Source organism: Geospiza fortis, unplaced genomic scaffold (genome assembly GCF_000277835.1).
Source record: "Geospiza fortis unplaced genomic scaffold, GeoFor_1.0 scaffold172, whole genome shotgun sequence".
Classification (NCBI taxonomy): domain Eukaryota; kingdom Metazoa; phylum Chordata; class Aves; order Passeriformes; family Thraupidae; genus Geospiza; species Geospiza fortis.
Genome location: NW_005054309.1, coordinates 8,898,892 through 8,923,331, shown reverse-complemented (window position 1 = coordinate 8,923,331; position 24,440 = coordinate 8,898,892). Strand labels below are relative to the sequence as shown.

At 44.6% G+C, this 24,440-nt stretch overlaps 1 protein-coding gene across 1 annotated transcript in view; it reads left to right on the top strand.

The window, feature by feature from the left end:
• SERPINI1 (serpin family I member 1) overlaps positions 1-11,009 on the top strand; it is a 20,740-nt gene extending 9,731 nt beyond the window's left edge. Inside the window, exons 5-8 of the mRNA XM_031055385.1 lie at positions 2,905-3,002; positions 8,297-8,383; positions 9,565-9,654; positions 10,712-11,009. Coding sequence (XP_030911245.1) covers positions 2,905-3,002; positions 8,297-8,383; positions 9,565-9,654; positions 10,712-10,788 — 352 coding nt within the window. The 3' untranslated portion in view covers positions 10,789-11,009. The remainder of the gene's footprint in view (positions 1-2,904; positions 3,003-8,296; positions 8,384-9,564; positions 9,655-10,711) is intronic.
• The last annotated feature ends 13,431 nt before the right edge of the window (positions 11,010-24,440 follow it).

Below are 24,440 nucleotides of genomic sequence, written 5' to 3'. Positions count from 1 at the left end.
GTTTGTGTCCAGCTGCAGAGCCTGAAATGAAATTTCAGACTGTGGAAGCTGCCCTGTTACTTTTGAGAAAAGGCTGGTCCTGATGTCAGCTGAAATATTGGAAATCTCATTAATAATTGATCTGTAACTCTGCCTGCTTCTCAGAGTATGTGAGGAAAGAGGGGAGATCTCTTTGGAGTGGGGTTTTACCACAGGACAAAACTCTAAGAAGGGAACTAATGAGGTTTGTTTTCATAAAGGGATCATTTGATATTTGCACAGCTGATGTTGTATTATGGGTTTGTTTTGTTGGTCACAAAAAGCAGGAACTCACCTCTGCAGATGCTGGGCAGCCCCTCACTCATCCAGCTGCTCAGGATTTGCTTTCCTGAGCTTCCAGGCAGGGATGGAGCCTCCATCTCCAGTGGCTGTGCTGTCCTTCCCCCAGGCACTCCTTGCCTTTGCAGCCCATCTGTTTGCTTTCCCTTTCCTCACATCCATGCTCAGTGAGCCTTTCCAGGTTTATCTTTTCCTGAGCCTCTCTCTCCCAGGGCTCTGCCTGGCTCCGTGTGCAGGAGCATCCTGTGCCACAGCTGCTTTCTGGGTCACTTGCATCTCTGAGCAGATGGGTGTTTGCTCTCTAATGGTCCAGAGACTTAAACCCACCTGATTTCCATTTCTATCTTACTCTGTTTCTCTGCACTTGGAAAAAGATGCTTTTTTTTTGCAGTTATTTTTCTTATTTTTTACTTCAAAGTCTGCTTTCCATTCAGACTTTACTTGCTGCTTTCTTATCCTGATATTCTTTACAAATTTGACACTGCTCCTGCCTAAATCATGTTGAAAGCTTGATGCATTTAATATTGGGGTGAAATAAAAACCACAAAGGGAAACAGCTCTGAAACTTTTATAAAATGTATTTTAACATTGATTTGCATTCTCTGTAAAGGAGGTGCAGTTGGGAGTGGTTTTCAAAACGTTTCAATGTAAATATAATATAGAAGGAAATATTTCTGAGTTTATTTTCTGTGGAATTCTTTAATGTGCACGGACAGGACCTCTGGACTGCACTGTACTAACTCTAGCATTGGGAGTCAAGTCTCAATTCAGCTTTTTTAGGGTTTTTACCAAAGTCTCTAAAGTAGCTGTGGACATGTTTTACAAGCGTGTTGTGAGAGTAAAAGTGGTTTTAGTTTTGGAGCCTAAAGGTCTGGGAAATTGGATTGAAAGAGCAATTTGTAGAGTTGTTACCACAGTAACTGATGCAGGATCTGCCAGAACACCATGAGAAGCTTCTTCAGTACTTGAGGTTTTGTTGGTCTCTTCTGATTCTTTGGAGAACTTTCAAGGCAGTAAAACCACAAGAATCAGTTCCTGTGTTTTTATTCCATGCATGCCCTGGAGTTGGTCTGGACAGAGTGCATGAACACTGCTGATGCCACCAGTGATTTATCAGTGCTGAGCTATCTCCAGATCCTATTTTAAGTCCTAAAATTATTCTTTGGATAATGATAATTCTGGATGATATCCATTCCACCCCAGATTTTTGGCTTCTAGTGGCATTTCTAAGTTCATTATGAAAGTAGATTATGTACTGGATTTTTTTCAGGTTTGTGTAAGTGAGGAAGATCCACTTGACTCTAATCCAGTTCTGTTTGATGTCCAGATGATTCCTTTTCAAGCTGCCAAGGCTGGTGCATGCCAAGGTTGGACATCTCAGCTCTCCATCAGCTGTGCCCTGCCCACAGCTCTGGGCCAGATTTTCACTAGAAGAGAACATGTTGTTCTCCCAGGAGCTGGGGAGTTCAATCCCAAAGAAGGAGATTGCCCAGAAGCACATTTATTTTTTTCTAGCACTTGTGTGCCCCATCACCAAGGACCGAGCTGTGGCTGGGGCTGACTCAGTGGCTGCAGGAACCAGAACAAACCAGAGCAGCCTCCTACAGAGCATGCTGAGTGTTGGACAGCTCCAGCCATTGTAAATCACAAATAATTCACTGCTCACTCTGCAGAGCCCCCAGAGCTCACCCCTCACATGGATTACAGTCACTCTCCTGTGGCAGCCTGTACACAGCTGGTATTTCTGCTTGGGGCTGCCATTACTAATATTTTTCTGCCATGTTTCTGTGTTTCTCCAGCTGTCCGGTCTCAGCCTGGGCACGCATAAAGGTTTCTTTTTGTTCTGCTGACACCAGGCGTAGCTTTTACAATGTTTGAAAATCAGCTTGTAAATGGAACAAGCTTCTGCTTGTTTTCCACTCTCCCAGCTTGCCCAGAATGTTGCCTTCAGGACAGATGTCAATTTGTCCTTCCAGCACACTAACCCAGCCTAGAGCAGGGCTTTTGCCAGGTTACTCTCTGTGCATTTACACTAACAGCTATTTGTTTTCCCCGCTCTTTACTCACAATCAAAACCCAATTACAATTGTGCCACCACACTAATTAGAAGCTGAATCAGCAATGCTTCATATTCATATTCATAGCTGGTCTTTTTTATATTATCAAAGTGAAAATGGAGTATGTCTCTTACTCCTCCTTTGCCAGCAGCTCTCTGGGAAGTTCTGCTGTCCTTTGCCTCATTTGATATTCTGTTCTGGTATCTGCACAATTAAATTCAGGTTTTAGAGGAAACCTCTTGTGTAAAAAGTAAGCATTTCCATTAGTTGCTGCATAATTTTGCTCTGCAGTTTTATGGGCAGGGGGCTGCACATACCATTAGCATATTTTTGATTGCTTCTGTATTAGGAAAAATCCAGCTGTGAGTAAACTCATTTGTTTATAAGCATTTTTGGAAGGTGTCACTAGCACTAGATCTCCTACTTTGCATTATTTATCTTGGTGTTTTCACCTAGAAAATTTAATCTTCTAATAACAGTAAGTAGTGCTTACATCTGGCTTTTTGTAATGTTCTCTTCCATTCTCCAGGTTCACAGTAGAACAGGAAATTGATCTGAAGGATGTCTGGAGAGGTCTGGGAATTACAGAGCTGTTCAGCAGCAGTGCTGACCTCACTGCCATGTCTGGTAAGAACTTCTTGTCTTGTCTCTCAAGGTAGATGAGGGAATACATTTTTCACCTGGGAAAGTTCACTCTGAGTGTTTCAGAAGTGGCTCTCAGTAGAGATGGAGACAAAGTGCAGTGCCCTGCGAGAGGCAGGTGCAGATTGGAGCAGGGCGTGGCTGCAGTGCCTGGGTGGGATTCACACCCCAGGGGGGTCACTCTGTGTCTCCAGTGCTCTTTGTTCCCTGCATGAGGAGCATTGAGCTGTTGCACCGTTAATTCCTCTCCCCAGTGTGAGGAATTAATTTGTCCTTGTCTCTTCCCTCATCCTGGGACCCCCCAGTTCAGAGAGATCACAGGATGAAGGAACAGACGAGGATCTGACTCCATGTTTCAGGAGGCTTGATTTATTATTTTATGATATATATTATATTAAAACTCTACTAAAAGAATAGAAGAAAGGATTTCATCAGAAGGCTGGCTAAGAGTAGAAGAGGAAAGATAACAAAGGCTTGTGGCTGACTGAGACAGTCTGGACAGCCGGACTGTGATTGGCCATTAATTAGAAACAACCACATGAGACCAATCACAGATGCACCTGCTGCATTCCACAGCAGCAGATAATCATTGCTTACATTTTGTTCCTGAAGCTTCTCAGCTTCTCAGGAGAAAAGATCCTAAGGAAAGAAGTTTTCAGAAAAGATGTCTGTGACACCCCAGATACCTGGAAGCAGCACGGGAAGGAATAGTTTGGAGATAAAAACAATTTAGTCACAAATGCCACCTGCATTCAACAGAAGTTGAAATATCCAATACCTTCAAAAATCCATGTGGAAGTGAGATATTTATGCTTTTAATACCTCCTAAAGTTGTTCATGGAGTCACAGCATGGTTTGGGTTGGAAGAGACATTAAAGAACATCCCATTCCACCCCTTGCCATGGCAGGGACACCTTGCACCATCCCAGGCTGCTCCAAGCCCTGTCCAGCCTGGCCTTGGGCACTGCCAGGGATCCAGGGGCAGCCCCAGCTGCTCTGTACTGAAGTGGCACCTGTGTGATTTTGGGGGTTTTTAGCTCCATGTGTTACTCCCCAGCCCTCCAGCAGCTCCTTGGCTGGTGGGAAATCCTGTTCCCCACTGTCTGACCCTGGGACAGTCATTCCCGTGTGCCTTGGTCCAAGCACTGCTCATAAAGCAAACCTTCCTCCCTCATCACAGAGCAATGTTTGTGATGTTCACAGCCTTTCATTCTAAGTTTGAAATATTCTTTATAGTCTATCATGTAGCTTATTCCACTGGTTTGCCACCTTCACTTTTCCAGTGAAATTGAGGAAAAACTGGCTTTAGCTAATATGAAAAGAGTTGAAATAAATGAAAAACCCATTTTTCAAAGAAATAGCATTTTTCTAAAGAAAAACACCTTCATTTTCTCTGCCAGCTCAAAGAAAAGTTAGCTTCCCTTTAAATTCTGGTCTATTTATAGGAAATTATTTACTTGAGGAAAAGCTCCAAGGAGAATGGAAAATGCACAGGGAACCACAAGGGCAGCACCTGGCTTTTATTTAGTTCCATGTAAAATTCATTTATATATCAGGGACGTCTACTTACCAAGAGGTTGGCAGAAAGAACCACATGCTTGTGTCTTAATCCATGTGACTAATGATTTATTTAAAGTTTTTTTTTTTTTATTTCTGACAATTGTACTGTACAAAATAAACACCATGTTCTGCCTGGCTGAATTAACTGCTCTGCCATTTAAAGATTTACTTGTTATTTAAGTAGAGAGCAGTGTGTAGAGAAAATCCATGAGTTTTACTGTAGCTTTCCTGCTTTTCACTGAAAATAGGTTGTTCTACCTGGGCATGAAAAGGTTATTTGTAAATTAAGAATGAAAAAAAGGTTTTGAAGTGTTGTCCTTAATGAAAACCCCACAGTTGATACTGTCTAAATGAAGTTTTAAGTAGTTAAAATACAGAATACTTTCCCTCTTTCTAATTTTCATCATTTAAAATATGGATGGAGGAAGGGGAAATAAGTCATGAAGACAAATTGTTTAAAGCTGACTTTTACAGACACCTGAATGGGACATCAGGAAATGGAAGTTGGAAGTTTATGTGCATCTCAGGGTCACCCCTCTGGAAAATCTGGCGCTTCATGAGGTCTTAAAAGCAGATATTTCAACCAAATCTTTAACTGGACACTTAATTTAGGAAGATGTAAATCAAAGTGAATTTAAAGAGATTTTTGAGAAATTTGGTTGCATTTACAAATCCTCTCCTCCTCTGTCCTGTTGCTCTGGCATTGCTGCCAGGAAAAGTCTCCTGCAATTTCAGCAGCAGCCCAAATCCTGTCATCAGCTGCAGGCAGATTGGTGAGCTCAGCAAAATTCTCTGTGGCTTTAGTGGATATAAACCACACTGCAGGATTATTTTTCAATATTCAGAATTTGTTTGCTGTTTCCCCTTCAATCTGCAAAATGGACCCAGAAGGACCAGCTCTGCCCTCTGGAATGTCTGGGCTCTGAGCAGCCAAAGGGAAAGTGTTAATGAGGTGCACTTATGTTACTCCCTGGCAGGAATCAGGTTCTTTGACAATTGCCACAGGTGAGTAGGAGGACATTCCTGTCGGGCTGTCAGCTCTCCTCTAGTCTGACTCTCACTTTCAGCAAAGACTTTGACAGTATTTACTTGCATCTGATTCCATCAGGTGTCCAAAATAATCTTGAAACAACCTCTGCTGTTTGAGATGTTGCCATTGTGACTTTATCCCATCACATAAATTTGCTGCTTGAGTGTTTTAACACCACTGAAGACTTAGCACTGAACTAATTTCAGTGCTAAAACTCCCCTTCTCCTTCAAATGGTTATAATATTTCTGGCTGTTTTATAGAGCCTTAAAAGCAGCTGCTTTTAATGCAAGGTGACCTGGGTGAGCAATGAAGGGATCTCAGTGACTTCCTTCACAATAAGAAGTAGTTAGAAGAGCATCAGCCCAGTAAATAACTCTTGGAAGTCTTGACTGACATCCATATAATTTTTCTGGGGCAGCCTAAGCAAGAAGAGCCAATAAAACCCACGCGGTATTTTTTTAAAAATGAGATTTGCAGAGCAGCCAGTTGGCAGCTGAGTGGGAGGCTGCAGCCATATGGAGATAGTGACAAATGAAGTGTGGTGCCAGCAGAGTCGTGCTCATTAGGGGGCAGCTCCAGCTCCCTCCCACTCCCCAGGGGTCAGCATCCCTGCACAAAGCTGAAACTTTGCCACCAAATCCACAGGGGACTTCCCTGAGGTGTTCACAACCAAGTCAGGAAATCCACATTTGCTTATATGGAAATCCACATGAAGAGAAGCTCCTGGAGAGAAACGAAGTGATGGGAGAGATGCTCATTGCAGCCCCACCTTGTTCCCTGTGAAAGCCATAAGGGAATGTGGATAATCCTGAGGAGATGGAGCATTGCAGCCAGGGATGGGACAGTCCCAACCTGCAGCAAAGGAAAGGCTGCCTGAACTCTCAGGGACAACATTATGCTTTCACAGGAAAATAGATTCATTCACTGCAGGGAGAGATGAATGAGAAGGATGTGATAGGAGCAATATAAAGAGAAGAATCTAGAGAAGGTAATTTGGGATGTGGAATTGCTCTTTTCATCATCCAAGGACAAAGATAACCAATGAAGTGAAAGGCAACAAATGGAAAACAAATAGAAAGTGTTTCTCTCATGGAAAACTTAACCACAGGGATCTTTGCTGGGTGTTCCTTGAGATTGGCAGGGCTGAAAAAAATGAAATTGCTCCAGAGCAATCAGAACTCTCTATAGTGCACTGAATAAAGGCACTCTGTGGATAGAAACTTGGGTTAGGGTACAAGGCACATGCTGCTGAGAGGATATTTTATAAGTGTGCTGCAGTTTCCATTCACAGGGCTTTTTGTACCTTCTTGGGAAGCAGCAATTCCATAGCTGGAATTGTACTGGGTGTACTGGTCTCATCTGCAGTGGCACTTTTTGTGTTCCTGTCAACCTAAAACGTTGGTTTTAATACTCAGATCCTGTGAGCTCTCACAAGTAGCAACCTTTTATACCTGATGGCAAATGGTAGCAATGTTTGTGCTCTCAGAATTAGGGGCTCTGAGCCCACCAGGTGGAGACCAATCTTCTGAGGTGCTATTTCTCATCAGGAATACACCTTGGAGTTCCATCAGCACCACCAAACTATGCAAAATAAAGCACTGGGAGGAAAAATGTGGAATATTTCTGTGAGTGTTACAGGGCACAGATCAGGCTTCAGTGCTGCAGTAATAAAGAAGTGATTAAAATACATGATTAGGCTAATGGGTGTTCCCTCACTTATTATGTTTTATTGAACATAAAAATGTGTTTGGATTTAAGATTTTTGCTTAATGTTAAAGACAAGTGGGTGCTGCATGTGCTGTGTTTTAAAGGAACAGGGTGGAAACTCAATCCCAGCTCTCAGGGCAGCCTTGCTGAAGCCTTGGGACTGAAGTCTAGACCTGGTCTCAGTTTTAGCAGCCTGGTCTGTGTTTTACTGCACACAGTCCCTGAGGGGATGATGTGAGGCTTTTGTTGGTGTGATTGAAGTGCAGCCACTGAACTGGGAGCTTTAATTCAGTGCTGAGTGCACAGAGCAGCAAATGAGCTCTGCTGGGGAAAGACTTTTCCAGCTGCTGCTCCTCCTGCCTTTGGCTTGCTTTGGCATTACAGCTGCTGAGTATTCCAATAGAGCTGATCCTTCAGCATCCCACAAAAACCTGTGAGACATTCAGCAGCAGCAGGCTGGGACTGAAATTAAAATACTGACAGAGAAGGATGGAACAGAAACAAGATTGAAGAAAACTAGCTCTGTGGTGGTTCTTGCAGTAAATATTTCTATTCAGCTTCTTGTAAATATAATAGAAAAAAGAAAAGACCTCATTTTCCTGGAGGAAGCCTGTGTTGTACCTAGTGCAGAAATTATTTTTTTATGCCTATAATGTCATAATCTTTTTTTTCCCCACTAATTGTGTTTAAAATCTTGTGTCCAAGGGCTGGTTTTACCCTCTCTCTATGTACTATGCTGGGCAGTCCTGAGCTATTTTAATATCCATGGTGTAGGAGAGCACTACAGATCTGAGTGAGGTAAATGGTGCTGTTAAAAGGCATTGGCAGAAGGTGTTTAATGCAAGAAAGTTCTTCTGCTTCCCTGCCTGCTGTAGAAGGTGGATAATGGTGTTGGGGTTTTGGCAGTGTTTGGGGTGGGTTCTTTAAATGCTTCAATCTTATTGTTGAGCCCCTTGAAACATGTTCCCCTTTCCTCTGCAGATAACAAGGAACTTTACCTTGCAAAGGCACTTCACAAGGCATTTCTAGAAGTTAATGAGGAAGGATCAGAAGCTGCTGCTGCCTCAGGTACCTGACTGAAAAGCAGAATTAAATCAAATGTCTGGGTATTCTGTGCTAATTAATTTTTTACAACTGATTTGCTGTACAGGCAGAAAAGCTACATAGCAGCATGGAGACACAGCATAGCAAATGTGCTGTTTGCAGAAGAGAATTCTGCAAACCAGAAGTGTTGGCATTTCTGTAATATGTTGTACCAAGAGTTTTGAGCATCCTGTGAAAAATCTCTTCTCTATTTTCTGATTGTCAGGAGAGTACAGACTGCAATTTATGTTTCCTTCATGGAAGTTGAGTATTCATCATTTTTCACCTGCTAATTGAGATGGTCAGAGGCATTTGATCCAGGAGAGTTAGAAGGAGATGAGGGGGGTTGTGGCAGCTGCATTTTAATAAGCTCATGTCCAGAAAAACAAGATGGGAAGTGCTGAATGCACAACCAGAGCTGTCCCCTGTCAATGCTGGGCACTGCTTGCTTTACAGATTGTCACTTGAAAATAAGTTACATTCGTTGCCCATGTGTATCATTGGGTGATTTATAATTGCCTCTCCTTTGCCAGCCTTTGAGGAAAGGAAGAATTGCTGGCCAGGTCTGGGTTGAATTGTGCCCAACTCTCTCTGTGGCCGTGCTCCAGTCTTTATGAACAGTGGAGTAAAAATTTAGAAGTAAATGAAACACTAGGAATTAGTAATAACATCCTGGAGAAATCCATGCACCTCCAAATAAAAATAACAAAGGGCCAAATTCTGCCTGATTCACAGTTAATTTTACCTTCAGCTCTGCAATATTTAAAAACATAAGCCAAAAGCTGCAGGATCAGCCCATTTAATTTTGCATATTCCCTGGTTATCAAGGGTTCCCTTTGCCTCTCCACTGTGTAAAACAGGGCAGCAGAGCTGGTTAATGCAGTGCACCTCCCTCTGTGAGTGAGCAGCACTCACAACTCCTCTGGAGGTTCTGCATCTTAAAATTTATATGCTGCTCCCTCAGCCTGGGAAATTGCAGCACTCTGCATTGTTAATCATTCTTAAAGCCAGAATAGGCAATTACTCTGCAGGTCTCTTTCCTTTTCAGTGAATGTTTTCCTGCTGTTTCTGGTGCTGAGGGTGGGACCTCAGGGGCTGCACAGAGGTGAGGAGCAGCAGAAGGGGCAGAGCTGTTTGACAGGGTGCCTGTGTTCTGTTTCCTCTAGGAATGATTGCCATCAGCAGAATGGCAGTGCTCTACCCCCAGGTCATAGTGGACCATCCCTTCTTCTTTTTGGTCAGAAATAGAAGAACAGGTGAGAATATTGCAGACTTCTCTGAGTTTTTCACAGCACATCCTCAAGCAGTCAAAGGAAAATTGCATGTTTTGAACCAATGGACTGGGCCTGTATTATGCATTTCCTTAGTTTGTTCTAAAATACCCAGTATTGAAAGACTCACCTTTTCCATGGCCTCGAATCTTTCTCCAGATAAAACACCAACATCTGACATAACCCTGAAAAACACTCCCAGAAAAGAAAAATTCACCATTTCTGTTGTGAGAACAGAGTGTTACTGCCCTGAGTATCCATAATCCTTGCACTCCCTGGGAGCTTGGCTGCAGTCAGCCCAGTGAAATATGCTCCCAGTACCAAATGATTTGCATAATGGAGGCACATTACAGCTGGGAATAATTCTGTTGTGCTCTCCAAGTGCTCTGTGGCAGGTGAGGGATGAGAGCAGCACTCACCAGCAAAAGGGGCAAGGATTAAGTAATTCCTGAGTCTGGTATTTGTAATTTGCTGTAATGATGTGGATGTGACTGGGTGATAAAACATTGCTGTGCACCCACAGGGTTTTTATGGATCTGCTTTGTGGAACTTCATTCCCACAAACTTCATTCCCAACAAGGCAGGATACCAACTCTTAGGGTTTTTTTAACCATAATAAAATTAAATATTATTACACATTAGGCAGAAAATATATCTGGAGAAGGGTATCTAGTCTTTATTGCTACTCAACATCCAAAAATCTCCCCAAAAAGCAAAGTTCAAATCAGGACAGAGTGGAACTTGGTCACTTTGGGACAGTTCTTAAAATTGCAGAACCTTTGTTGCATGTAGAAAGAGGAGCTGCCAACAACTGTAGCTAAAGCCTCAAAGCTTGTTACTAATCCAGAAATCTGAGGCTGGAAACGTTTTGAAAAAATCCTGTTGGTTGCCCTTCCTGTACCAGGTTCTGAGACGTTTGTTCCTGTAACAATCACACAGATTGTTATTGTTCATGATTTAAGGTATTCATCACCTTAAATCCTCAGCTCCTCCTGTTTCTGACACGTTTCCCTCCCTCCCTCCTTTCCCACTTTCTCCACAGGTACCGTGCTATTCATGGGAAGGGTGATGCACCCCGAGGCAATGAATTCCAGCGGCCACGACTTTGAAAAGCTTTAACTGCCACCAGCTACCAAGAGGAGATAAGCACATAAAGTTTGAAGTTAATATATTTAAGGTTTGCTGTGTTTTCCCCCAAGACACTGTTTCAAAACGCTTTTGGATCTCACTGTGTGCAAGTCAGTTCCCAGAGGAAAGCTTACAGTATTAAAGCAATGGTTCTGTTCCTGTCATTGTGATTGCTGTGTCCTTAAAATAAAGTTGTGTACATGTCAACAGTTGTTTCTTGTTCTAGTGAGTTGTAAAGCAGAAAACTGCAAATCCATTATTTGTAATTTTTTTACAGTCCAAAGACTGACTTGATCAATGAGCCAGGAGCAGAATGTGTGCAGCTCTGAATAATGCAAATGGCAGAGCTTGGTGGGCATTGCTAGAGCTGAAGAAGCACATGTGGACACTGTGACCTCCTCCTGTCCCTGGCAGAGCAGCAACATCACAGCCTGTGATGCGCTGCTCAGCGCAGAAAGTGGAACTCACTGAGCCCAGTGGATTTGATTCTTGCCTGTGGTAGACTTTGTGTGACCTGTCCCACGTGATTCTCAAGTGCTGCTTTTTGGATGCTCCTGCATGTGACTGCCACTGCCCCCCTGAGTGTTGGTGAATAAAATGATGCCAATAAAACCCGATCGCATGAATCCCCGAGACCTGTCAGTGTAGAAAGCTCTGTGTGTGACTGAAGTAAAGGAGTTCACTGGTAATGCCATTGGTGTGGACATATTTTTTCTCCCCCACAGCAGTTCTACTCTTCAATATCTCATTTCAGGACTCTAGAATGTTCTTTCTCAAGAAAAACCAAAAAAAAAAAAAAAAACAAACCCACTCCGACTTAATTTTAAGTGTCTAAAAATGTTCAGTTCGTAAATAAATATCTAAAGGAACAACATCCTCCTTTTCATTTCCTTACTTTTCCTTGAGAACAGACTGGCAGGAAGGAGAATGACACCTAGCACAAGGAAATATTAGCAGGGGAATTAGTTGCTGTTTCCATTTGGAAGAGGAGGAGCAGTACCCACTGTCGGCAGAGAGACGTACAATTATTTCCTCATTGTGCAAAATACAAAAAGGACAGAGGTTATTAAAAAGGTGAGAGAGAACTGGAGAAAAGGAGGGAGGAGCTCCTTTGAAACAGATGATAAATACAAACCTTTGGATAATAAATGGGTTTTTCTCAGTCAATAGGAGTTTTCTCTTTGGAATTCTATGGGAGCAAATGCATTTTGGCTGAAGTGCAGTTGTAGGCTTCCCTGGCACTCAGAACAGCAGAGATACTGCTCCCAAAGTTATTCATGCAAGGAGAACTTCCAAAATCTGACACATTGTTCACTCTTTCTGCTGCTGGTGCAGGTCAGAGCAGGACGTGAGGGGTGTTCTCTGTGCAGGCTGGGAATGCTCCCTTGGAAAAAAGGGCTTTTGGACCCATTTCCAGCCCTGCCCCTTGAATTGTTTCACAAATGGGGTTCTGTGTGTGTAGCTGGTGCTTATTACCTTGCTGTATTATAGTCTGGACTTGGTGAGGCAGCTTTTGTATTCAAATGTGGATGGAAATGGTAATTTTAGCTGTGTGTAGCTAAAAGTGTTATGCTGGGGAGGGAAAGGGGAGTGCTGCTCAGAAGGAACAGGGGCTAATTTTACCAAAATCTGCCTCACTGCAGGTAAAATGAGCTTTGGTGTGGGTTACACAAGGCTGGTTCTTCACATTTAAATAACTCTGTGGACATCCCCTCATGTCTGTAAAAGTCACCATATGCTGAGGATCTCCTGTGGGTTATCTTAGGGGAACCTGTTTTTTAAGCTTTTGAACATTTTTTTAACCTTTTTTTTTTTTCAGGCTATTTTTGTGGTGTTCACACTGACTGAGAAAGACATGAGAAACCTTCAGTTGTGTTTCTTTTCAGTCCATCAAAAGTTCTTCCTGACCAATTTTGCCTTTTCTCTCTATCAGTCCCTTGCAACATATATATTCCTTACTAAGGGAAGGGCTGAAAACAGATTGGAGCTAAAGCTTTGATTTGGAAGGACAGCTGCCAGGCAGAAGGGTTTATAGAGGATACCAGGCAAATGCACTGAGTGCCCCTGCAGCTGGATTGAGCAAAACTACAATGGAATTATGCAGAATCACAAATTCCAAATCAAATTCCCAGGATTGCCTGAGTGAGGACACAGGAGAACCAGCAGGAACAGAAATGCCAACACTTGTGATTTCTCCTGCTGCTCTCCCAGGCCTTACAGATGCAAAATAACATTTTTCTGTGTCTTGAAAATTGAGAATTACCTGGTTTGCAACAACATGAATTGATTTATTTCCATAGTTTTGATAAGATTATAAGTATTGTTGACAGTTCATAGGTACATGGATGCTGTTCCATGATGGTTTTTACTCCAGATTTTGTATAATGTTCCTTTCAAAGATACCACTGCTTTTTCACTACAAAACTAGCAAAATCATTTTGTCTTTTTTTAGCTTTTTTTTTGGTTTTGGCAGGGGCAATTTGTCAGTTGTAGCTCATCTGTGAGTTTAGGTGTGGAGCCTTCAATTGAAAACTGTTTTGTGTTGGAGGCTCTATCAGAAAACAAACCAGTGACACTTCTGGAATGGTGCTGGTGACGTGACCCACGTGTGACAGTGCTCAGCTCCTGTGGGTGCAGCTGCAGTTGAGTTTCCTGATGGGATCCTCCTCTCTTCCCTGCACAGGTGGGAATGATTTCCAGAGCTGCCCTTGGAAAGGTTTTCCCCAAGAATCCCTTCAGCAGAGGTGCTACAACTCAAAATGGATTTGTTTGGCTGCTAGGATCCCACTTGTGCGTGACCTCAAGCACCTGAGGGGTTTTGTAGGGTCTGTACTCAACCAAAATTTTCCAAATTTTGTGAATTAGAATGGGTTTGTTGCTGTTCCAAGCACAAATTTTCATTCTCCTTCCGCAAGTGGCAGAGTGAACTTTTGTATCAGCGTGGGAATCAAGGACATGAGGTTCCTCAGAGAAATGGGATCTTGGTGTTGCACCAGAGACAAACCCAAACTTACTCGAGGCTCTTTTGGCTAATTTTTATTTGTCAGTGGTGGACAAAAGAAGAAACCACAAGATGTCACTCTATCCCAAGGAGCTGAGAAGGACTTTCCTTTTGACAGGAATCCTGTGGGAATGTTGCAAAGCTGGGTGTCCTGAACAGAGCTCAGGCACAGGTAGATCTCGGTGTATGGGAGATGCTGAGTTTGGAGGATCATTAGCCCCAGTTCCTGGGATTAATAATCACAGATGGGGGGAACAAACCCCCAGATACCTGCTTTGTGTTGCAATCCTCACTCTGACCTTGGTGAGGGGCTGCTGGAGGGAGTTCATTGCTCCCGGGGGAATTTTTGTCCTGCTGATGCCTCCTGTGCTTGGTGTGAAATGGCAGGAATGGGTTGTTCTTTAACCCATGGGCAGCCCCAGAGCTCTGCTGGGGTTATTTCTGAGAGCCACTGCTGCAACAGGACCCAGAATTTCTTTTCTACAAGTGATAAACAACTGGGATTGACTCACTGATGTGCTGTTCCCTTCTGGTTGTCTCCTAAATTCCCCCCTTCCCTCTCTGCCTTACAGAGTCCCTGGAATTCCTGCCCAAGCAGATTCCCTGGCACAGCGAGGTCCCACCTCTGTCAGGGCTTCTCCCTGCCTGGGGAGGAGGCAAGATTGTCCTTAAAATAACAAATGGTGTTTACAAGCTCGTTCTTGAGTTCTTCCTGTCCCTTTTATCGGGCGGTGCTTGCTGTTGTCCCTGCAGTGGGAAACAGGAATATGCGGATTAGAGATGGATGAGGCAGCCCCAAGCCAGGGGCAGGCAGGAGGGAAGCAGCAAGGAGCTGCCTTCCCTTGGGAGCTGCTCTGCATCCCCTGGGTTGATTTAACTGGGAAAACTCTCTGGATTTCCCGAGGTTTGGATCAGGCTGCTGCAGGGTCAGGGCTCCAGACAGAGGGAAGGCTCCGGCTGCTCGCTGGGACCTCTGCTCCAGCAGCTCCTGGGGCTTCCAGCTGGGGGCTGTGGAGCGAAGTTCCACATGAGAAACCATCCTCAGTGCACATGGGAATGCTTGGAAACTCGTTAGCACTCTGTGTCTGTGGGCCCCTCCACAAGGGCTTCTCGAATGACATTCCTTCTACGCAGCACTGCCTTCCAACAGCATCCACAGGAGGATGTTTTTCATTTTCCAGCACTAATTAGAAGCCCAAGGCATGGGCCAGTTGCTGTGGGCATGAGGCAGGCTGCATGAAGAGCTGGGCAGGAGTGAGGGATGGCAGTGCAGCTGGAATTGCAGATTACAGAGCAGCAGTGGGGCTGTGAAGGATGCTCAGTCAGTCGCTCTGAGTCATGTGGAAGGGTGGGAAAGATAAATGTGTGAGCCCAGATACAGATATTGATTGTAAAATTCTGTGTCTGCTCAGAGCTGGCTGAGGGAAGAATTGGAATTGTCCCTGCAGCTCAGGAATTGAGCCCACAGCCTGGGTTTTTGTCTTTTCAGGCACACAATCACAATGGGAATGATGGCTCAGATATGAGGCAGGCTTTGCTGGTAACAAGGTGTTTTACTGGCTCTCATAAACACACAGCCTCCCTGGGGAAGAGTGATCTTCTTGGACAAACTGAGGGAAAATTCCTGCAGAAAAACTATTCTGTGTTTGTGGAGAAATGCTTTTAAGTTAGGAAGGGAAAAGATACAGAGGAAATCTGGGTTGTGTCTAAATCATGTTTTTAATGTTCTCATTTAAAGGGCTGGAATTGCCTGTGGAAAAAGATGAGCTTCAACCTTTCCTGCAAGTATTCCAATGCTACCAAAAGAGTTTGGAGCCAGTCACAGTTTTTCACTCTATTTACTCTTTCTAAAAGTCATGTTTTGAACCAAAACTGGAATCCTTGCAGGTGTTAACTGGGTGATAATTCTGCCTGAACAGAGTGAATGAAATATCTTAAAACTTGATAAGAATTAAAGATATCAGGAAGATTGCCCTGAGACCTGTGAGGATCATGCTCTGGGCAATGCCAAAGCTCTCTGGTCACCAGCAGTGTGGCACAAAAAGTCTCTTTATTTGGGGCTTTTGTCACTGCATTTTGTAAATGCACGTTTCTAAAGGCAACAGCCACAAAGTCAGCAGAGCTTAACACAGGAATAATAACATTTCTGGAGTTCATCACAGGACAAATACTGGTCCCAAAATTCTTTGTCTCTGCTGGGGAATGCTGTCCTTGGGTCAGGCTGGGCTCAGCAGTGGGCAGTGCCAGTCTGTCATTGCCAGGAGCAGGGCTGTGTAACGCTCTGCCAGCTCCAAACCAGGGATGTGCCTTCATCAGCTGAGCTCTTTTGGCAGGACACCTGGAACGAGCTCAGCTTCAAGGTCTGCTCCAACCCAAACCATTCTGAGATTCTGTGATTCTGTTAGAGCCCTCAGCAAAACCCAGAGAGGTAAAAGAGGCCAGTTCTGCTGCTGCTGCCTGGTTTTCATCTGTCTGCATTGATTTTTCCTTCACAGAATTTTCTCCTTGGTCTGTACAAAAAGAAAAATCAGAGACAGTGTGCTCCACTTTATAAGCTCACTCCAGATTTTTTGATCAGAAATCATTTGTGAATCACCCCAATATTTCAGAGCCAGTCCCACTGCTGCAGTTCCATGGGCAGCAAGGTGACCAGGCTGACTGGAGTGATCAAATTCATTTATTTTCCAATGTCATTCCACATTTAACGTGCATATGCTTATAGATAAAATTGTTCTGAGGAGGTGAGCTCTTAATTACTGAGCTTTTGAGTCTGAGCACACGTGGGGCAGAGAGTCTGGGACCTGAGCAGAGCAGCCTTGTGTCAGCCTTACAGAAAGGCAGGGATGTCTCCAGCCCTGGTGAGCACAGCCAGCACATCCTGAGGGAGAGATGCAGCGAGCTCTGAGCAGGAATTAGGGAATGTCTGCCTCCATAACCTGAAATGCTTCAACCGGGCAGACAATCTTGTAGTGTCAGAGCAAAGAGCATCAGCAGAAAAAGCTACATTGTCATCTGCAGCCTGTTCCAAACCCCTTTGTGCTCCATCATGAAATATTGCCATCCCTTCAGGCAGCTCTGTGCAGGTTTCTCTCAGGCCATGCCCTGAAGCCTGAGTTCAAACAACTGGCTGGGAACTGACTCACTTGGCATTTTTTGTGACTAGAGAAAATTTTCTCAATTTGCCCAATTTTGCCCAATTTGCAAAAATTACTTTAGGACACTTACCTGGAAATATAAAATGGGCTTCTAATCACAATGTTTCTATAGAAAAAAAATGGCAAAAATTATATGCATGCAAGATGTAGAATTTATAAAATTGCATTTTGTCTGTGTGCACGTGCACTCATTAAATGTGGATGCATTATGGGAACCACAAATCCTGTTATTATTTTGTTATTAAAAGTAAGCAAAACCTAAGCTATTATTGCATGAAACCATGAGATAATTCAAAATAATGAAGCCACTCTGTGCCTCTTGCTTTAGAGGCTGGAGGGCTTTTTCTTGGTGCCTGGAAGGGAATAAAAAGGTTTTATTAAAAAGGACACATCCCTGGTTTGGAGCTGGCAGAGCGTTACACAGCCCTGCTCCTGGCAATGACAGACTGGCACTGCCCACTGCTGAGCCCAGCCTGACCCAAGGACAGCATTCCCCAGCAGAGACAAAGAATTTTGGGACCAGTATTTGTCCTGTGATGAACTCCAGAAATGTTATTATTCCTGTGTTAAGCTCTGCTGACTTTGTGGCTGTTGCCTTTAGAAACGTGCATTTACAAAATGCAGTGACAAAAGCCCCAAATAAAGAGACTTTTTGTGCCACACTGCTGGTGACCAGAGAGCTTTGGCATTGCCCAGAGCATGATCCTCACAGGTCTCAGGGCAATCTTCCTGATATCTTTAATTCTTATCAAGTTTTAAGATATTTCATTCACTCTGTTCAGGCAAATTTATTTTTTCCCCTCCTTTCTCAGGCACTACCTTGGCTGGGTTCCTGTCCTCCAGTGCCCCAAGTTAAATGAGGAATTTTGGCCTCTTGAAAGGGATGGCAGCAAATTCCTCTGCCTGCCACCCCTGCAGATGGAACTCAGCAAGTCAATGGGAGCAGACAGAGGGGGAATAAAGGGATGTCAGTGTTTGACACTGGGACATTGGCAAAGCTCCCCAGGCACTGAGAGCCCTGAAGAGGAACCACAACCCCTGGCAGAGCTCTCCTGATGGAATTGCTTTGGAATTGCTTTGTATTTTCTAGACAGAACAACTTTCTGGTAGATTTATTGGCAGTGCACTGTGTCTCGAGCACAAGTTAATTCAGGCTCTCTTAGCCTTGATAACACTTGCTTAAAATATGCTTCCTCCTCTGGGTGACAAGAGCACAGAGATGATGTTTTGATAGTTCCATGAGAAGTGGCTTCCAAAAAGCAAGCTGGAAGGGTATTTTTCAGAAGGGCCATTACCCAGCTGGCAGCCTGTTCTCCACCCTTCATGGCAGGCATGATAATCTGAGCAGCATTCAGGAGCAGGGCTGAGCAGAGCCTTTGCTGTTTTCCCAAGAAATGCATCCTGATGGCTCCATGGAGAAAGGTTTTCAAGTGGAAAGGTTGTTTTACATTTCTATCTCCCTCAGTGCTGCCTTATTTTTTAGGGTTTCTGTACAAAGCCCTTTTTTTTTTCCACTAGAGCCTGGGGAGTATTAATTTTGCAGGTGTGCTCACACTGAGCACAGACATCTGAAGACAGCATCTGATGAAGCAGGGGGTATCTGTGACAGCCTGGTGCCTTTGTGTGCCATGCAATGGTGATTCAGTGCTGTAACACTATCTGAACCTGCCCAGACCCAGCAGCTCGGGCTCATCCCTCCCCAGCACAGCTGGCAGAGCAGATGAAATCAGAATTTATTGCTGGTCTCAATCTCAGAGCTTAACCAGCACCTTGCTGTTAGAATTTGGCTTCTAGTGGGGAATGGAAATGTTCTTTTCACAGCTGGGCACACCTGGGAGCCCAAGGGAGGGGCTGGCTCAGCCTCTGCTGTCAGGATGGTTCCCCTTGTGCCCTCCTGCAATCCCTGGCTGGAATTTGGCTCAATCCAGGTTTGCCTGCCTGCCTTTCCTTCCCCTGGCAGGGACTGCACGGGGAAGGGGTGAGGTTGTGGGGTTGGGGTTTGGGGTTTGGCTCCAGGTGCAGCTGGGGCAGGGCCAGGGCTCAGGACTGGGCTCTGCTCTGCCCCTTGGGCTGCATCCCAAGGGACACATTGCCCAGAACACTGCACGGAATGGGGAGGGTGACTGATGCCCTGGTGGCAGGAATGGGAGAACCCAGGAGTGGGAGAACCCAGGAATGGGAGAATCTAGGAACAGGAACAGGAGAATCCAGAAATAGGAGAATCCAGGAATGGGAGAACCCAGGAATGGGAGAATCTAGGAACAGGAATGGGAGGATCCAGGAGTGGGAGAATCCAGGAATAGGAAATCCAAGAATGGGAGAAACCAGGAATGGGAGAATCCAGGCATGGGAGAATCCAGGAGTGGGAGAATCCAGGAATGGAATAACCCAGGAATGGGAGAGCCCAGGAATGGGAGAATCCAGGAATGGGAGAACTGAGGAGTGGGAGAACCCAGGGGTGGGAGAATCCAATGGGAGAATCCAGGAATGGGAGAATCCCCTCAGCTCTGGCTCTGGGCTAAGGTCCCTGCTCCCTTACACTCCCATGATGTCTCTCTAATGCTGGAAATGGGAACAATATGAGGCTGTAAATTGCTGAGTGTAAAACAAGATTAAGGCTGATGTGCAGAACATCAACCTGCTGGCCAAATCTCCCACTGGCCAAATCCCCCACTGGCCTGCTCGGGCCAAAATGCCAATGGATTTATGCAGCAGGAAAACCCAGTGAACAACCAGAGCATTTCTAAACAAGCTGACAAATCTGCAGCACTTGGGAGCAGCAGCTGATGCTCCCTCAGAGATGTAACATGATTCCTGTAATCACAGAAATAGATTTAATTTTGTTTATTGAAACCAGCCCCGTGTTTTGCTGTGAGCATTCATCATCTGGTGTCACAGAGCAGAGTAGGAAATGTCACCCTTTGAGTCACATCCCCAGTGACTCTGTTAGCAATGCTCTGGCTCTACTCCACAGCTGGAGAAAAAAGGGCTTCATGCCTTGCTGGCTGTGGAGCAAACACACTCTTGCAGCTTCATTCTGTATTCAGCAGCTCTCCAAAACAGCCAAGGCAGCATGAAAAATGAGGAGGAACACGACTGAAGCTCAGCTGCTGATCCTTCACAACTCAACTGCAAAAAAAAAAAAAATATGAGGGCTGGAAGGAGACTTTGAAGTACAGGTATCAGCAGAAATGTTAAACTGCCCTAACCAAGAAAAGAACACCTGGTCACTCAGTCATTTAATAAATGAAGACAGAGCTCTCTTCTTCCCCCAGTGCGAGGCAAAAAGAAAATTCTGATTTCCCAACAGGGAATTCAGCGTGGAGCTGAAAGATGGTGTGGTTAATGGCTGCGACTGGGTCAGTGAGCTGGCAGGCTGTGGCTGGGGAATATTGTGACACAAATGAGTTTAACAGCACATCCACAGCCCCTCTAGGCCAGCAGTGGGCTTGGGGCCCCTTTGAAATCCAGAGATCGGGATGGGTGTGAAGTGCATGGGGTTTAATCCCTTTTACCTTCCCTTAAAGAAAAGCTGCTTCTCCCATCACCTCATCTCTGTTAAAGCAAAAATGTGAGGTGGGGAATGACCTCTGGAAAACAGAGCTTTGTCTGCAGAGGGGACTTTGGGCTGAAAAGAGCCAAAGCAGAGTGAGGCACTGGCTGAAGTCATTCCACCAAAAGTTTATCACTGAAAGAATAATAAAGGACTGGAATGCCCTTCCCAGGGAGGTGATGGAATCACCATCTCTGGATGTGTTTAGAAAAAGACTGGACATGGTGCTATAGTCTAGCTGAGGTGTTAAGGCACAGGTTGGACTGGATGATCTTGGAGGTCTCTTCCAACCTCATTATTCTGTGATTCTGTGATGTAAGAGCTGAAATGAGGGATGTGGGACTCCAGGGGCTCTCCAAAATGCAGTTTATCGTATCCAAGGTGTTACAGCAGTCCAGGGTGGTGGGTGACAGAGCTGTGCCTACAGCTGTCAGCTCCAGCTGCAGGCAGGCCTGGAGACCCTTTGGTTTTGGTTACAATGCATTATATACTTTTCTTTTGGTCACAATGCATTATTTACTTTTCTTTGCTGAGCATCTCCATACAGTAGAACCAATCTATACCTTAACTTTTATCTATAGCCTATCATAACTACTGTAATTACCATATTCATGTCACTACTCCCCAGTCACTAAAAGTCAGTACATTACAGTTTAAGCAAGAAGTTGTTTTTCAGTTTTCTTGCAGTGGAAAATTCCGAGACCTTTTTTCTACTTGCAACATTTGCTGACTTGTTTGCCTGTGCTCTCTTTCTGCTTGGTAAAAACATCTCCTTGTTTGAGGTGGGTTTATCCTTTGCTCTAAGCCATAAAAACCCATTCCATCTAACACATCCTTTGCCTCCTTGGTTATCCAGTGAGACTGGCTCAGCAATTCTTTCCTTCTATATCAAAACTTGCTTCCATCTCTATTCCTTCATCAGACTCTACATTTAAAAATCTTTCTGCTAAGCACACATATCTGTAAGAGTTTCTTGTCAAACTTTCATCCTTCCCAACACTGTGATTCACTTCTAGCCCTTGGTTTGCCTTCACTGGGCTGTGATTGAATCCCAGGAAAAGCTGGTGCCCATGGAGGGAGTCCTGCCCTGCTCAGGGGCTCCCGGCTGGGCTCTGGGAAGTGTAGGAGCATTGTGGGGTAGCACAGTCGGGACGGAGAGCAGAGATCTCTGCAGCCAGGTCGTGGAATTTGGGGTTCATTGCACAGGGCCTGGGTGCAGGGCCCTGCTGGGAGCTGCCAGCCACAGCTCAGAGCAGGCTGAGAGAAGAGAGGGGGAGAGAGGATGAGAGGGTGAGAGAGCAAAAGCATAAGAGAGTAAAAGGGGTAAGAGAGCGAGGTTCCTGTTACAATACAATAAATCTTCTTCTGTGCTGAATATTCCAATTCTCACTCACCAATCTGGTACAAGATACAAATCCTACAGCATTTCCATACAGCCTATAAGAATCACTACATTACCATACTGTGTTACATTATAAACCCTAAAAACTCCTCTTTGGGCCCCTTCTGCCAAGCTGTAGGGTTTGCTCTGCCCCTTGGAGCTGTCTGCAAGCAGAGGGTGTTGTTCCATCAAAAGGGGATCACCTTCAGCCGGCCACACCATTGTTTTCCAGTTGTTCAGTAACTGAGGGATCTCAAAGTTTGCTTTCATTTCAATCTCGCTTATAGTTTCCATATTCTCAAAATCTTTTGCCAGACAATCATATTGATAAGTCTTTCCTGTTTCATCTTCCCCAACAGGGAAGCCCCAGCAGCAGCTCTGCTGGGCCAGCCCTGCTGTGCAAAGCCAGGTGAACCACGCAGGGCAAGATGCTCCAAGGTCTCCTTGGCTTTTGAACATATCCAAGCCCAGAGCCCCTTCTCCACTGAAGCCAGCAGAGCTGATTTAACACGGAGATTTCCAGCTGTGCCTTGTGGATGGAAGATGACTGCAGTTGAGGAATCCCCTGCTCAGCAGGCCCAGCTGTGGGACAAAGTGGTGTAAAACCAGCCAGGAATGGCTCAGCTCCCCCAGCCCTGCTGGGAGGAGAAGGTGCTGCAGCCCTCAGGGCACAAGGATGTGACACAGCAAAGGCAGCCCCTGACTTTGAGCAGGAACACGTTTCCATTCCATTTAATTTCTTCCGGCAGGCCCTGCCAGCTCCTGGCTGTAAATGCAGGGATTGTGGACAGCCACAGCAGGTCTGTCTCCTGCCCAGAAAGGAAGCACTGCAGAGGAGCAAGGCTCATTCTTTTTTCATGTAACACAAGGCGGCCTTCTGCTCCAAATGAAAGCAAGTGGGAGTAAATTATTTGGATTTCCCGACAAAAGCTGCGTGAACACAACACCTTTAATAAAAACACTTGATTCTTCTCATCATGCTGCTCTCCTCTTTTCCCCACCATCACAGGAGGCTCTGCTTGCCGCTTTCAGCCAGAGAACATCTTTGTTATCCTTGCAGACACTGAATAACCAGGCATTCATTTGAACTTAATTTTTTTTGGCAATAAGACCCAGGGAAATAATAGGGATAAAAAAATGGGAGATGTCAGGAACAAGTTCTGCCCGTAAATACATGTTCAGAGTTCTCAGCTCCTTCTTTGATTGGAATGGGGACAGGGAGCTCTGAATTTTAAACAACTGAGTTATGTTTGCCATTAAACTGCATTGTTTTTCCATGTTTTCCTGTTTTTTCCCCTCCTTTCTAAGCTCCTGCAGAGCTGGGTACTTTTTACCACCTTGGCCCAGCAATACAATTATTTTCCCATCCCATCCTTAAAGAGATTTTGTCTCTTTGTCTCAAATATCTCCTGTATGACAACCTGGCAAAGCCACTTTAATGAAGAAATGCTCTGGTGACTCCCAGGCATTCCTACATTTGCAAAATGTGATTTTCAGGAAGGCAGGGGTTTGACCAATGAAATAAACTGATTTTTTCAATGTATTTCAGGTAATGAATTAAAAAAAAAAAAGAAAAGAAAAAAGAAAGGAAACATAACTCTTTAGCAGCTGGCAGCAGTTTCAAATAAATACAAGAAAATGATGGAAGTGTAATGGCATCTGCAATGGGGGGAGTTAGAGGAGAATAACCAGAGATGCTGCTTCCAACCACACAGGGGAAAAGGAGGCTGCAACAGGAAATTGTCTATCAAAATGAATTTTAAATGATTTTCATATGATTAAAATTACCTGATGAGATTTATGTTTGATAAATTAGGAAGTGCCTAATGAATCTTGCACCCCATGGGGAATTATTAACAATTAACTCGTGAAAAGATGAGACATGAGATCCATGATGAAGGTGTGGGTGGAGGAAATGGGGCTGACCCCAGGCTGGAGGTTCCATCCCTGGGTGGTTCCATCAAGTGCCTGATCTGTTTGTCCTGGCAGCTTTGGGTGTTTGAAATTGTGAGGATTGGGCAGGAATGGCAGCTGGGGGAGTGGAGAGTGATGGGGAGTTCATTAAATGGGTGGCAGTGAGCCCCAGACCAGGGGCTGTGTGGGGTTCATTCCCTCTGGGGAGGTCTGGCAGGTCCCTCTGGGGTTTTTCCCACATTCACACACAGGTTTGGTTCTTCCCCAGCTGAATTCCAAGGCTTTGCTCCTGAGGGCTACAGGGTTAATCAGGATCTCATGTGCATCTGTGGGTTAGGGGTGCAATGAGCTCATTCAGTGCAAAAGCCATGCTTTGAGGTGAAAGGAAAAACAGACCTTGTGACAGTGTTCACAGGGGTCTCAGGTTGAGGGAAGAGAAAATCATCTGACTCCACGTTTCAGAAGGCTTGATTTATTATTTTATAATATATATTACATTAAAACTATACTAAAAGAATAGAAGAAAAGGTTTCATCAGAAGGCTAGCTAAGAATAGAATAGGAAGGAATGATAAGAAAGGTTTGTGGCTCAGACAGAGAGCCCGAGCCAGCTGGACTGTGATTGACCATTAATTAGAAA